Source organism: Vombatus ursinus, unplaced genomic scaffold, assembly GCF_900497805.2.
Source record: "Vombatus ursinus unplaced genomic scaffold, bare-nosed wombat genome assembly UNPS02014789.1, whole genome shotgun sequence".
NCBI classification, from domain to species: domain Eukaryota; kingdom Metazoa; phylum Chordata; class Mammalia; order Diprotodontia; family Vombatidae; genus Vombatus; species Vombatus ursinus.
Window position 1 is genome coordinate 4,818,753 of NW_020954567.1, and position 16,283 is coordinate 4,835,035.

The 16,283-nt window shown below is 42.4% G+C and overlaps 1 protein-coding gene across 1 annotated transcript in view; it reads left to right on the forward strand.

Moving 5' to 3' along the window:
* Window positions 1–13,532, forward strand: part of UCK2 (uridine-cytidine kinase 2) — a 73,646-nt gene extending 60,114 nt beyond the window's left edge. The window contains exons 5-7 of the mRNA XM_027868407.1: window positions 5,595–5,692; window positions 9,383–9,431; window positions 9,565–13,532. Of these exons, the coding sequence (XP_027724208.1) occupies window positions 5,595–5,692; window positions 9,383–9,431; window positions 9,565–9,704 (287 nt within the window). The 3' untranslated portion in view covers window positions 9,705–13,532. The remainder of the gene's footprint in view (window positions 1–5,594; window positions 5,693–9,382; window positions 9,432–9,564) is intronic.
* Window positions 13,533–16,283: the final 2,751 nt, after the last annotated feature.

A 16,283-nucleotide genomic window follows, 5' to 3' on the forward strand; every position in this document is an offset into this window, starting at 1 on the left:
CAGAGAGAGCCCATGCTCTTTCCCCTGGGCCCTGCCAAAGTCCTACAGTTTGTCTTTTGCAATGACTATTAGATTCAGCATCAATATGAAAAAAAAGAGAGAGAGACATTAGAAGACTGTAGGGAAGTGAAAACCTGACTTTCCCCTTCCTAGGGGCATTATAATGTGTAATAGGTGACTCTCCAGAGAAAGCAGTGTGGTAGACTGGAGTTGGGAGCTCTTCCACTGTTTAGCTCTTGTTGGGCCTTGGTTCCCATCTGTAAAATAAAGACCAGATAATCTCTGAAGTGCCTTCTGACCCTAGCATCCTCTGATTCTGAAAGCCTGTGTTTTTAAAGCTGTACTGCTTAGGGGCAAGATATAGTGGACTTTCTTTTTAATGATGCTACTACCCAGATTGAGTCAGGAAATCTTTTCATATTGCTCCCCTTTCCCCTCCTACCCCATGCTGCACTCTGCATAATCCTTCCAACCGCCCCCCCCCCCCCCCCTCCCTCTTCCCCCCCCCACCCCCTCCCCCCCTCCCCCTCCACCCCCCCCCCCCCCGCCATTTATGGTTCCCCCTGAAAGCCATTGCACCCTTTCCTTAACTTTCTACAGAAAACACTGTGTATGTGTAGCACATCGTGTAGGCCTGCCTGCCCTCACCCCGGTGTGCCAGGCAGTCATTAGGCCTTCCCATTAGATTTCCCACCACTGTTACTCACAGATTCCCACATAATGTTAGACCATGATATTGGACTGGGTGACTACAGGCCCAGGCTCACATCATTGCTAATCCAGCCAGTTGGAGCTGAAGTCAAAACCTCAAAGAATGGAATAACTCAAGAATAATCATAGGTGAAAGGGCCCTTAGTACTTCCATTCAAAGAGCAGACAGCCACATATACATGTTTTCCAGCAGGTACAAATGTTTATACCTTGCTTGAAACAAATGACCAGGTACTGAACAGGATGATTTCTGTTGTCCTGTTGCTAAATATCAAGGAATCTTGTTAGGATCAAACAGGCATTAGAGATCCATGGTTGGAGGAGAACTCTAAAGCTATATTTTGTCCTACTGAGTCAAATCTTTTTTTTGTTATTTTACTCACAAAAATTTTGTAAAGGTAATATAGCCGGCAAGAGTTATTGATGTTGCTTGCTTGCCTTTTGGGGGTGGGAAGATAATATTGTCCATTAATTATATTTTTTAACTTATTTTGATATCTTCCCCTACCTGAACTATCTTGTAAAGTGATCCCTTGATGCTTTCTAGGTTTCTACCTCTAGCATATTTCCACATAGAAATAAACTTGAAAAAAAGTTTCTATTTCATTGTGTTTCTTCCTTCTTTTTATGATTCCAAGTCACTTTCTTTAGCTAAAACTTTCTTTGTATCTGTTGCCTTTTCTGCATGTCTTCCGTCCAGCCTTAAGCAAAGAGTCTGGGATTTGGAAGTAGGGGGTCCAAGCTGGAGTCACCAGTTCTGTGACTTTTTAGCCGTGTGTGACTTGGTCAAATCTCGTAATTTCTCTTAAGTCTCACTTTTCTTATTTGTAAGATGAGGAGTGGGCTGCAGTGATATTTCAGGTTCTTTCTGGCTCTGAGTCTTAGATGCGGTTGTCAGAGTGAGACAGTCAAGGCTTTCTCCTTCCTCGTGTGGCTTGTTTTTAGAGTAGACTTTGTGTCCCTTTCTTTAATCCTTCCCTTTGTATGAACAATGCATCAAAGCATTCTCCTTGCTGACTGCTTACTGTTTCTGAGATCCATCCACTGGTATACCATGTCTCTCCAGTGTGTACGTGAGATTTTCCAGCTTTGTAACAGAGGTGTGCTTATGGGGTAGGGAAGAAGTAGTGGTCACATGTAAAAGCATTACTTGAGGCTTAAAAATTACCTCTCTCCTCTGTCTCCAATTTTTTTTGTTTGTTTATTTTTAAATCTAATTATGTGCTTTTCCTTTTCATTGACATTCCAAGGGGAGACCTGGCCAGTCTCCATGGGCCAATGCCTTTGCAGTGGGTTTTCTGCCTTCCTGGCATTGATATCTCTCATCTGGGGATATGTGAATGAAGCCAATCAGACTTAAACTAATACCTGGCTCTTTCTGAACCTTTCCTTCGTAAGTGGCACCCTTCCCCAGAACGCAAGGCATGGAATGGGATCCAGATTGATTTATTTACCCATCATTGTGAATATGAAGTGTGTTAGTGCTGGAATCTCTTTTTAATTTTATCTTCCTTTGCCGCCTTGAATCAGAGAGAATTGGAAAGAGCAGGATTGTAGTTGTGGACCTGGAAGGGACACCAGAGGTCATCTGGTCGTTTTACGGATGAGGAAACCGAGACCCAAAGTAATGATTTTTGTCCTGGTCACGGTGTTAGGGAATGACAGAGCCATTATTTGAACTCATGTTCTCTGATTCCTAATCTAGCCCCCTTTTCATGTTGCCTCTGCTCCCTGTCCTTTAAAGCCCATTTCAAATGCTACCTCCTACGGAAAGCCACTGCTGATCCCTTTGTTGAAAACAGTCCTCCTCTTTGGACCTGACAGCCTTTTATTCTTCATCTTTCAACATAACTATCGTGTAGCATTTCATATTGTAGTTGCCTATTTTTGTGTCTTATTCTCCTGCTGGATTATAAGCAAAATTAATGTCTTATCCAAACTTTGTATTTCCCTCAGTGCCTAGCAGAGTGTTCTGCATATAGTAGTTGTCATAAGATAATCTTATAAGACGTCTGAATAAATAATTGTTTGGAGGAAATCATTATAAGCCTAAATGGCACTAAGCCCAAATGATGTACAATATTTTTACGTAGAGCGGGGTAGTCACCATGACTTGACCTACTCTGTCTGATGATGCTGTATTCTCCCCAGCATCCTCTTGTCCTAGTCAAAGCATTTATTCCATATGAATCTATTAAAGCTAGAAAAAGGAGAGAACCAAGTACTTCTTAAGCACTTACCACGTGCCAGTCATTGTGCTGAGTGCCTAGGGATACAAACACAAGCAGAAAAAAGAGATGTCCCTACACTCAAGGAATTTATGTTCTAATGGGAACAGGGTGAAGTACTTGGTGGGAACATAGCATGGTTTTAATCCAGGAAGTCAGGAACAGAGCTGGGAGAAGGATGAAAACAGGCTCACCAGCATCACTCACCATTAGGAGGGAGGTGAGGCTTACCTTGCAGAGGAATAGTCTAGGATGAGCAGGCCCCAGGGCTAACAGGATATTCCAGACTGAGGAGACCCCAAAGTTCCAGGATGAAACTGTAGAGAGGGCATGGTTTCTGTGTGGATGTCCTGTCCTTTGGATATGTGGTAGAGCAGGGATTAGGACAAATCTGGACTAAGCTACAAAATGACAGCCCTTCCTGTTATCTTGACGTGAGTGCCTTTTCCCTTGACAGACATAGGTATCTTGACTTTCTTGATGGTCATCTCTTGTTTTCAGTCCTTTACATTTTATTGGACCAGAAAGGACCCTAAGCTGCTCCAAGCTGCAAATGCATTCATTCGTCTTCTTGGTTGTCAAATTCTTCCAGGAGAGTTACTAGATTTTGTGGTTATTTCTTGTTTTAGTGTTGGGACTGTCACCTTCTTTCTTGAGCTGAAAAAATAAGTGCTTTTGCAGGGATTCCAGTGATGCTTTCCTAACCCTTTTTCTGTTCCACTCTGCTCCCCAACCCCCATACCGAATAATTCAGATGTATCTTCATTCAACTCTTTCACAGGTTTGTTTACAGTGAAATGCAGCCTAATATTGAGCTCTACAATAAATGTGGTGCCTTATAGGGGGTTTGTTGGTAGAAATTAATGCATCTTGTTCAGTGAGAGTGGATTTCAGTGAAATATCCATATGAAAACATCTAAAGAAGTAATGCATTCCTAGTAAGGGAAAGAGAGGTTTAACCAGAGGTAGTTTGGGGCCATCATCAAAAAAATCTCATTGTAATCTCTGTGGTCCCCTCTATGCTACTTTTAATCTATGGGAAAGTGGAGGACCAGGGAGCAGCACAGTTAATGAGAAAGCCAAGGTTGTTCTTTCTACCCCTGTCTCTACCCCCCCCCAAAAAAAATTACAAGATTTTTCCGATGAAAGGTGACTTAATAAGGTAGCCAGGGAAAATATGTGAACATATTTTCATGAACCTGGGGCCTGAAGTGCCCTTCTGTCCCACCATTTTGGGTCTAGACCTCAGAACAATTTGAGTGAGTTTCATTCTTTATCCTCCCATTAGTCATTTATTCAGCAAACATTTATTGAGTCTACTTTGTTCACTACACTGTGACCTCAAGATGCTTAAAATTTAGTCAGATTGGTGGCAAGAAGATGTTGGTGGAAGGGACACAGGACTTGAATTCAGGAGTTCAAGGTTTAAATCTCACCTGATATTTACTAGCATCTTAACATGGAGCTGCCAAGTGAGGTCACCTTGTGCACATTTTGTGTTCTCATCTTTCTGATGGGGAAAGTATATCTATTTTACAGGGTTGTTATGAAGGAAAGGGCTTTGTAAACATTCAAGTGTTATGGAAGAGTGTAATTTGTTTATTGTAGTTCTGTTTGGCATTCTTGGCAAACCTGGACAGGTCATAATTACTTTTTTTTTTTCATAAATGTTATTGATATCTTTTGTTTTTATATTACCTTTGTTGTCCATTGTATCCTTAGAGCAATCCTTGGAACAAAGAATAAAGAGAGGGGAAAAGACAATTCAGCAGAACTAAGTTGTTACACACTCAGAATTCAGACCAGCACAGCCTCACCCCCTCTCCCCTTTCCTATCCCATCCTTCACTTGCAAAGAAATTGGGGCAGAAGTCTTTTGATATATCAGTGTCTTGTTTTGTTTTATTTTTTAATTAACAAGCATTTATTTTCTCTGCCTACCTCATCTCCCCCGCCCCAGGCACAGGTTCATATGTTTTGATTTTCCTCTTTTCGTCAAATATATTTGGGAATGCTAGAGTGTCAGGGATTCTTTTGAACAAAGCTCATGGTTTGTGACAAGTAGTCACCATCTACCCACAGCTGAAATTGCCCCTGATGGAGTTGACATGGGGGCAGAATAGCAAAGTTGGGAATAAAGAGTTTGTAACTGATATTTGGTGCTTGGAATTCTGGGAGGAGCACTGAGCAGAGCTGTTGAGGATGGATGGGGGTAGGCTGGAGGTGCGCTAGAGAGGGGAAAGAGAGAAGGTAGAGGAGGGAGGGAGGGGGAGGGAGAGGTAGAGTTGGCTACTCTCCACTCCCTGCCTGGCTTGGACATGCAGGCAGGAGCAGCTCAAGACCTTTCTAAACTGTGAACCAGTGGAACAGACTCCAAGTGACTGATCCAGGCCTTTTTTGTTACTATGAAATATGGGAAAAAATGTTGCAGAAACAAAATAGGCTGCTTGGTTAGCCTTGGTGGTCCTTTGTATTATATAGGGATTTTTTTGGTTATAAGACATCAGATGCAACTTAGTGTTCCTCAAATTGCAGCTGGTCTGTTCTTTGAACAGTCTGATGGTCCCTGTGTGCCAGAGCCCAGAGGGCCTCAAAGAGAGGAAGGAGGCGTTGACCAGTGCAGCATTTTCATGACTTGTTTTTCCTTCTCTTGTAGTGTTAAGGGACATCAGCGAAAGAGGGAGAGACCTGGAACAGATCTTATCTCAGTACATTACGTTCGTCAAACCTGCCTTTGAGGAATTCTGCTTGCCAGTAAGTTCTTGCACAGCCCCCATCCCCCTTCTCTAATTCACAAATTACAATTTAATAATACAAACAAAGCTTACTCGAATTGATGCAATTCTGACTTCTCTGACACTAGCTTCCCTCTCCTCCCTGTTGTTTATAGATGCCAGTGTTGCTTCCCTTCTTGAGGCCCAGAGAAAGGCCACCTCAACCACTTTCTTGCCTGGCAAAGCTAAATGTACCTCCCCCACGAGGGATTCTGGGAATAGCTCTCCCTTTCATCCCTTTGGCATGGGATCTGGTATTCTGTTTGTTGCCAGATCTCAGGCCAGCCAACTAGATAGTCAGTAGCCTCTATTCACTCAGCTGTTTCATCCAGTATGATAATTACATTAAGCAACATGGTTTCGTATTGGTCACAGTACCTTCAGTGAAATGAGAGGAAAGCCTGTTGCTCAAGATGCAGGGGAGGTGGAGAATGTTGTATACCACGAGATCTGTTCCCCTAATGACTTTCCCACAGGTTTTTACCTTTTAACGTTTTTCTTTGGTTCTGACTAGTTCTGAAACAGCTGGTTTAAATTTGGGAGGGAGACATAAAATAAGCTTTGTACTTGAGACTCGCCTCAAAAATTTCCTCAGTTCCTCCTTGGCACTGAGCTATTGGATGTTCCTGTGGCATCAGCTGGTCCTGTGAGTTCTCCAGCTCTGAAGTGAAGTGCTCTAGTCCATTTTCAGGGAAGGAAGGCATCCCTTAAGGAGAAGTCTTTGGAACCCAGCCGCTGAGGTGCAGTTGTCTTCCCTGGAACATGAGGGAAGGGGACAGGATGAGGTAGAGGGAGAATGATCTGGAAAGAGAAGTATTTAGTGTGGGATTTCCTCTCTCCATCTCAGTGACATTGGCCCTTCTGGTTCCATTTTATTCAAACTGTTGTGAGTTGGGAGATTGGCCTGGCTCCTGAGTGATATCTTTTGGAAGCTAATTGATAGACAGGCATCCTTCTGCAGGGTGAGGAAGCTGTTTGGTCTGTGAAGCCAAGAATTGTGATTGTTGTCTTTATCCCTTTAGAAAAGGGATTGCAAAGTTTTCATCTTCACTCCCACTTGCCTTCCATAAACTTGGTTTAAAAAAAGTCTCCCTGTCTTTAAGTCTGATTAAAGAGATACTTTGTAGAAAATCATCACAAACCAGTCCTAATTTAAGGTAGCCAGTGTCAGATCAGAAATAGGGGAAATCTAAAGGATTCAGTTAGGGCAACAGGTGCCCTGGGCCTTCTGGGGATTTTCTTTGTAGGATCAGGTCAGATGGTGACAGGCAGAGGGCACCAGGTGGGCCTTGGTAGCAGAGCAGCAGTGCGACTCCACAATGGCACCCCTCTGCCATTTTTATCTCTAATAATAGAGATAGCTGGAGTCAGTAAGGCTTGAGGTCAAATGTAGCTTCAGATACTTACTAGTTGTATGACCATGGGCAAGTCACACCTCTATCTACTTCAGTTTCCTTAACAGTAAAATAAGGCTAATAATAGCACCTAACTCCTGATGATCAAATGAGATAATATTTAAAAGCAGTTCAGTGCCTGGCACATAGTAGGTGCTTAACAAAAGCTTGTTCTCTTCTCCCTCTCCATAAGTCTGCCACATTTTTTAAAGTGAGCATAGGTAACTCTGGGTAATTTTGTTTTCTTTCTGGTTTTTTGCCCAGCACATTGGTGAAAATTAGAATTTGGGGCAGTCTGTATCTCCAGCCATCCAACTCATTCCTCCCTCCCATCTAGCTATTAAATACTCAAGGAAAGCCATCGCATTCCATTGTAAGCCAGGGACTGATATGGAATGTCTCTTCAGTTTGGTTCAGAATTCAGAATTGGCTGGAGAATATTTTTATGAAATGTTATTCTAATTTAGCAGTCTTAGAAGATTATCTTTTACCTTTTAGAATTTTTACTTCAAATTGTTTCTCAGAGTTTCCTCATTGTCTTCAGACATATCATCCCCTCATTCTTGCTCAAACTTCCAATTCACAATCAACCAGTAAATATCTATGCCTTATTATGTGCAAAAAACTACATATATACTGAAAGGTATATAGTTCTGTCCCTCAAGAACTTAGAACCCTAGTCTATCTAGGGAGAAAAGATGGCCCTGTATTTACTTGGATGGATTCTGTCATGTTGAGTTAAACCACACACAGAAAGCACATTTCTATTTAGTTTTGGAACTCATATAAAACAGAATTAATACTTAGTTTTACAATTCAGGAAATTAGTACAGTTTGTTTTTTTACTTTTTGTTCCCTACTGAATTAAGTTCCTGATGTGAGTCTGAGCAGAAAGTAATTAGGAAAATAAATCTCCTAGTGGAATAATTGTTTTGTAGTCATCGACACAATTGGAAAAGCTTGGGGGCAGGTAAAATCCCCAAATCACTTATATTTTAGCTTTAGAATATACTTTGGAGTTTCCAGGTAAAGACAGTATTTCATATTCACAACACTCACTCAATTCTATGCCTCCTTTCCCACAGTTGTCTATCTCTTGCCTGAAGGAGAGAATAAACTGTTATCTGGGTTTTCTTCTTGAATCGTCTGTGTGAAATCCTAAGCACAATGGTTCCCTCCCTACTTGTTTGGTGGGGAAGTAATGAAATTTTTGCCTTTCTGTGCTAAATTCTAATGTGCAAAGCCAAGTGAATGTGTAAACAGTGTTAAATGTCGTTAATGAATTTAAGGAGAGAAAGTGATTGGGCAGAATGAACTTGAGAACAAGATAGTGCCAGTTAGATCATTTGAGTATAGGTCATTGAAAATTGACTTTTTTTACATTTAATTTTTATTTTTTTCTCAATTACATGTAAACAAAATTTTGACATTCATTTTAAAAAAAAAAATTTGAGTTCCATAGTCTCTCCTTTCTCTCTTCTCCTGAAAATTGACTTTTTTTTTTTTTAAAGCATTCACTATTGTTATATTGTCTATACAGCTATCCCATTGGTTGGGACAGCCACCTAAAAACAGAAAAAAATTCTTGGTTCTTTGTTCAGCCAATGCATGTTTCTAAATTATCTCCAATGCCCCCATCCATCATGTTTCTACCAATTGGGGCTTGTCTTTAATTTTTTGAGAGATTTTTGCCGTAAGTTTTTTAAGATTAATTACATGCATGACTTGTGTACTGTTGTAACAACCAGTGACATTTCACAGTACCTTCAATGAAATGAGAGGGAAGCAACTCAGCCTTTTGCTCCAGATGCAGTGAATTGAAACTAGCAGGTCAAACTGAGGTGTCTTTCCTCCCCTAAGCATCAGTTCGTTTACAGTCCCATTCATAATGTGTTTTCAATGGAATCAGTTGGTGTGTCTGGCCAGAGTTTTGCCAATATAAAGTTCATGGTTTTAAACTGTAGAATTCTTAGTAAGTACAGCAAAGGTAGTATTACATAAGAACTTGTTACAGGATCATAAGTTGTAAAGCTGAAAGGGGTCACCTGAGTCCTCATTTTACAGATACAGAAACTGAGGCCCCCAGGAGTTAAGGAATGCAATTGCTCAAAGTTACACAGCTATCAAGTGACAGAGCCAAATTATAACTGAGGTTCTCAGCCTGCAAAGTCACAATGTGGAGCACCTTCTCCCATTCCATGCTCTGGTAGTAAGGCATGTTCCAGAAGCTTCAACTTCTCTTGCAATGCTAATTTTTAAAAAAATCTTTTTCACAGACCAAGAAATATGCTGATGTGATTATTCCCAGAGGTGTGGACAACATAGGTGAGTTCTGGAGGGACATGGTGGGGAGTGGAGGGGAGAAAGAGAATGAGGAGAGAGGAGAGGAGAATGACTAGGCTGTTTTGGGCTCTGTTCCTGGGCCTCCTTATATTTTTGTACCTTTCTGCCCTGACAGTGGCCATCAACCTCATCGTGCAGCATATCCAGGACATCCTGAATGGAGGTCTCACCAAGCGTCAGACCAACAACTGCCTCAACGGTTACACCCCCTCCCGTAAGCGGCAGGCCTCCGAGTCCAGCAGCCGGCCACACTGACCGCCTCCGCCCAATGCTCGTCCCTGCCCCTGAACCCTACCCGGGCGAGGAGGCCCCACTGATCTGTGTATATAGTGTTTCCAGTGACCTGACTGTGTAAGAAAACACCCGGGAAGATGAAATGCCTTTGATTTTTGTACTTTGGAACGGGCAGGATGAAATGGAAGATGAGTTTAAGCGATAAACTGTGCCAGGAGCTACTGGCGATGCTGAATTACGAGTCCATCGTGTAACCAGTTATAAATATATACATATATATATAAAAATCTATTTTTGTGTAAATGTAGAATAATGTAAAGCTGTTTGCCGTGAGTATTTTCCAAGGGGATATCTGAGAGTTTGTGCTTGTATTTTCTGGGATAGGTGCTTTAGCCCCGGCAGAGGGCGTTTGCTTCTTACATTTCCAGGTAGGATAAGCCAGTGGTTCAAGCATCTGTCAAGGAGGAGTGATGCAGGGGGAAGGACAGCTGATAAATTGTCCTGAATGCTGGTGAAAATCTAGAAAGGGTTAGCTTCTGACATTCCTCCCCGTCCCTCCCAGTGCTGCTCTCTTCTGACACATGCCACCTTCTGGGGCTGGTCCTTAAGGATATGAAAAGTGAAAGGATCTCTGTCTTTGTTTTAGTCGGGAATGAGGAAAGACCCCAAAATCATACTCAGGGAAGGAAGTGACCTGCAGAAGAGAGTGAATCTTGAATGTTCTCTTTCCCCACATCCAGTTAGTCTGTATATCCTTTTCTTTTGTCCTTCTTAATCTTCTCAGAGATGGTGCCTCTGGGTTCCTACCAGAGTAAGTAGGAATTTTGTGAGATTGCTGTCAACAGAAACAGAGCAAGAATGGAGCAGGAGAGAGTTTGCCAGTGGTGTGGGGACCTCTCTAGATACTGGCTTTCCAGGTACCAGATGGTACCTGGAAAGAATCTGCATTCGGGATTTCCCCTGCCCTGTTGTTATACAGCAACTGAAGGGTCTGGGCTTCTGCTTATTTACTTTCTGATAAGTGGCTCTGGATCTCAGACGCTGCCACACGGCCATTCATCTCAGCAATGGGAGCCAGTGCAAGACACTTAAACTGTCTTCTCTGACCAAGGGGTAGCTTTGTTTCCCTCCCCCCCCCAAAAAAAGGGGGGACGCATGCGCATTTAGTAGGATGAACTTGATTTCCCTCCCATTAATGCTTTTCATTTGCAATGTGACAACCTGGATAAAATTGCTGTTACCACAGAGAAGGAAACAGCTCCATCCTGTGCCTTAGAGGTGCTAAAAGGAGGGGACTGTGCATTTTCATCTTTAATAACTGGAATTTCCTCTCAATTACAGGGAGGTAAACCCAAGCCAGTCCCCTAGTGATGCCTTCCTTCCTGGGATAGATTCCTAGCTGAATTCTGGGGGGAAAAAATCAGAACTACTGGATTTATGAGATGTGATTTTAAAGTAATGTGACTGCTTTAATTTTATTTTGTTTTGTATACACTTGCCAGATTGTCTTTATCTAAAATTTGTGATCTTTCTAAAGTAAATCACTCGGGAGTCGGACTGGGGTGGGGTGGGCAAGGACAGAGGACAGACTCTTTAAGCATTTGGGGCACTCTTGTAAGTGGCGTTTGAAGTCTAATTTGAGTCACAAAACAAAACCAGTCTGATCACTTGGCCGCAACTTGTCTGTTAACCCCAGATGGCATCACCTGGCTCAGTCTACCCTGTCTTATTCACAGACTTGGCTCCAAGGGATTTGAATGCTTTTCAACTGAACCTATCCCCAAGGACAAAGCTTTGCCAACCCTCAGAAGAAGGTGCCACCTTTTAAAAAATACCAAACGGTTTTTCTCCAGAGAGAAGGGCTCTCTGAAGGCAGTTCAAGAGAGAGGAGTTTCCAGAATGTTTTAAGCCATGGAAGTGTCATTGATAAATTGGGTCACCCTCCCAAGGTGTCCCCTTTGAAAGAGAACAACATGCTTTTGTGTGTGGAAATTCTGGAATCTTTTTCTTAGTATTCAGTCACATTCCTTTATAGTCACACCTCAGCTCTGAGGCATGGGGAGGGGGGAGGATAAGACAGGGCCAGGAGCCTCAGGATGGCGGGGCCTTCATCCCAGGTGGGGGCACTCTCTGCCATGGGAAGTGTCTGTCTCAGACAGTCTTTGCCTTGCAGCGGGTACCATGCTCAAATTTACTTGAAGCTTCCAGGTGCCAAACCATTTAGTGCCTTGGCTGCCTATCCCACTGCCTTGTAAGACAGATTCTTCTGTTGTCACTGACCCTTCTACTTAGTTGCTTCTTCATCTACTTGTGATATTGGGACCAAGGTCATCCCCTGAGCAGGTTCTCCTACCAATCTTCCAGTCCCTTTCTTCACTGCTGCTCTACCCTTCATGGGTTTGATAGCCTCTCTGGCCTTTCCCTGTCACAGTCATTGACAGGCAAGGGAGGCTGGCTGGTATTTCCCAGGGTGGAGCAGAATCCAAAGAGGTCCTCCCCAAAACTATAGCACAGAGCAGAGATTGCCATATTGGAGGAAAGGAAGAAATTCAGGGGTATAATCCAGGTCCTTGAGTGCCCTAGGCAGGGCACCATCATCTACAGACTTGGCAGATTCTTTCATTGAGCTTCTCTTGTTCTCATATACCCCTGTGCAGATGTTAGGATGCAGGCAAAGATGAGCCCAATGGAGGGCTCCTTCAGATTCATCACCAGAAGGTGCTAAGTTTCTGCCTTGAAACTCAGCACCTGCAGCCTGGTAGCCAGGATGATATAATGTGATGACAGGCTGGCTTCACCCTAACCCCTGAACCAGAGAACTCCTGCCTTCTCCATTCTTCATATCCCACTTAACCCAAGGAAAGATGAATTGTGGGATAAGGCAAGGGTATTAGGAGAACTAATGGATGCTATTGGAAATGTAGTTGATCCAGCTCAGATTGCGGACCAGGAGAGGTAAAAGTGGTGGTTGTGCCCCCAAGGCATTCTCAAGAGTTCCGATGTAGCCACATGTTCTGTAGTGGGGGTGGTTAATCATGGGGAGCATGGTTTTCTGCCCCTAATTGGGTTCTAGGTTAGACAGTTGCCTCGAGAATTTGGAACTTCTTTGCTGGATCAGATGTGGTACAAGAGTCTCTTAAGGAGGTGAATGGATTAATCTCCCTAGGATTTATGGCCATGGATTTGGATGGGAAATTGAGACCCCTTAAGTCCATTCAGTGCTGTGTATAAGTAAGTGACCTCTTGGTGTGGTCTCTTGGAACACTCTTGGCCTGGCAGCAAAGACCTCAGTTAATGGGAGGTTAGGAACATGTGTTCTTCTGTATCCTACAACCTTACCTTCCCACATCAAATATTCCAATCCCCAAAATCAATTAGATCTATTTTAGCCCATGAAGACAAAGCTGAGTCCATGAAGATTGGATTGCCACTCTTACTTGACCCTTCTAAAATTTTTCTTTGGGTCCAGTAGGCAAATATGCTTTATTAGCTGGAGTGGTGGTAGCAAGCAGGTTCTAGGCAGGAGAAAAACCTGTGGAAGTGAATTGAGAGTGTGAAGCTCCCTTTAACCATCAGTGAGGGTTCCTTTCCTCTGTATCAGGCAAATGGTTAAAGATCTGCCCTTGCTAATTCAAGCTCATTCTGCCTTTAGGTATATGCTAGGAAGAGGCAGTAGCTGCCAGTATTGCCTCTGAATTAAAGTTGGGTTGTTGGTGAGGGGTTAGATTTTTTTTGTTTGTTTTAAGTTTATACATTTGTCTTTTCTGTTTTGTTATTAGTGATGAAATACTCTTGCCTATTCATATTCTGTCCTTCCCTGTAAATAAAGATGGAACCAAAAGGATGCAACCCTTTCCTTTGCCTTTATATTTGTTCTGAGAAGCAGTGGTTAAACCTGGTGTGAGTGTGAGGGTGACCTTAGCAGGCGTCTCTATAGGCAGTGCTGTAAGGTCTAAAAGAACTTTGGAGTCTAAGCTCCTCTAGAGAAGGAAGACATGCTGTCTCCCTTAAAGACACCATAGGTTTGTAAAGAGCTTTCACAGACGTCTCCGGGCAAGGTGTGTCCCCTTGACCAAAGATCAATCTCAGACCCAAAGAGATGAAAGGGCCTTTTCAAATCCATGTGGCTGCTAAATGGGAACATGCCAGTTCTTCTGCTCTTGCCCTAGTGTGTTCTTTTTCACGTCTAATCCAACCTAACTTCTGTGAATTGGTGGCTTGGCCTATCACTCTCAACCCTTACCTCAAACCTGAACCTCTGCTGGAACCACAGGACTCATTTTTCCTACCTGAGAATTCAGAGGTAATTTCTAGTGTTCTAGTCTCTGGTCTTATGGGCAAGAGGTGAGGAGATGACAGTGCTTTATCCAGGTGCTAATTTAATCAACATCAGGAGTCAGGGCAACTTAAAGAGAGAAACCATGAAATACCATGAAGCTCTGGAAAATATTTTGATTATTTCAATAAAGTTTCTTTTGTAATCCAGCATTGAAAAACATGCGTCTCAGTAGAGGGCCATAGGCTTCACCAAGCTGCTGAGGGGGTCCATGATCCAAAAAAAGTCGAGAACTCCTGCGTTAAAGGGGATAGTGAAAAGGAAGATGCTCAGATTGTGGTGCTGGATCTCTACTATGGTCACTCAGTATGAACCCAGCCATAAACTTCAAGGCATTAAGAACCACACTAGTTTTCTGAACTTTGGATTCCACTCCAATATTCACATAGTTGTGTGTATGTATGTGTGTGTGTGTGTGTGTGTGTGTGTGTATATACATATATCTGCATGTATGTTTATATATACATACACACAAGTATGAGTGAAAAACTTAAAACTAAGTGAAAGGAATTAGTTTGAAAAGGATGTAGATATTGGAGGCATTGAAGTAGTAAAAAGAAAATGCTAGCTTCTGAAATCACAATCCTGTCATCATCTTGCTGTGTGATCTTCGGTAAATCACTTGACCACCCTGGGCCCCAGTTTTCCTATCTGTAGTCCATTAAGGGCCGTTACACCTCTAAAATTGTATTAATTAAAAAATTAAGTGCCTACTACATGCAATCCACTGTGCTAAGTGCTAGGGATTCAGAGTTAAAATATGCTTTTAGTAGGTACTTGTGCTGGGCTAACCGCTGGACACTAAGGAAGCAAAATAGTCCTTGCCTTCTAGAAGTTTAAGGTCAAAGGGGTGAGATGCTATAGATAGGGAGACACACACACACACACCCCAGATGAATAATAAAACCTAAGGGGAAGGCTCTAGCAACTGGGATGAATTCAAAAAGGACTTCTGTAGAAGGTGGGCTTTGAAATTTATTAGTGAAGAAAGCCAAGGATTCTAAGAAACAGATGATGAGAGAATAGTCTAGATATGATGGGGGGAAGGGCTGGAAAGCAGAACATCTAGTGCAAATGGAGATAGGAGATGTCATGAACAGCAAATAGACCAATATGGTGGAATCATAGAATGCCTCCATGGAGAAGGGCAAAAAAAGATGGACCAGGATATCAAAATTTTAAAATGTCAAGCAGAGTTTTATATTTGATTCTGGAGGTAATGGAGCTTTTTTAGTAGAGGGGTAACTTGGTGAGACCAATGCTTTAAGAGACTCAACTGGCAGCTTTGTGAAAGATGGATAGGCCAAAGGATCTGGCTTTGAATCCCAAACTATTAGAATTTGTGTGACCTTGGACAAATCACTTTGTTTTTAGGCTTCAGTGTTATTCTCTGTAAAATGAAGGGATTTGATGAGATTGGCTTCAAGGGCCCTTTTGACTCTAAATCAAATTCTTACCCTTAATAAGAAGCTATAATTTTGCGTGTTAAGTAGTAGAAATGGTGAAAACCAGAACAGTAAAATACCTGAACCAAAGTGATTAATAAAAACCCCAACAAAATAACAATAAAAAGCTTAGTTTGTTAAGTTTATATGGCTCTACATGTCATACTTAGGATATGTGGGGGCTCCATATTCTACAATGGTTCTACCTAGTGGCAGGGTTGTTGTGAAGAGCAAATAGAATTATATTTTTTTAAAAAGTCCTTAGCACAGTGTCAGATATATAGCAGATACTATATAAGTGCTTATTCCCTTCCCCCTTCTGCCTTCTCCCCTAGTGCTTTCTACACCCTTATTAAATTTTCATACAGTGCTGTGCCAGTGCCGATATTTGCACTCAGGATTCCACATTATCACTGCTGTGTACCCTTTTGTTGAACCCCTTTTTGTAATGCCTTTAGATTCCTGCATGTAGCCAAATCACATTTAATGAAGACAAGTGCCAGGGACCATCAATGGTTGCAGCATAGCCTATCCCGGTGATGAAGGTGATGGTTATGTGTGGTGCTTCAGAATCCTCTTCTTGGCTAACTTTTTGATGAGTATGCCCCACCTAGTGGCCACATTTCGGTTTTGCTTCCCACCCTCTTTGAGATTGGCCACCTGGCAGCTGCTCTTCCCTTTGACATGGGTGTTCACCATGGAGCTCACAGACATCTCCAGAGACTTCTGTATATTCTCCCTTTTGTTTCCAGAATTAGCATGCCCTTCCTTTCCAGGCCCAAATGGGAAAATTTAATTCTGTTTTACATCCTGGTGTGT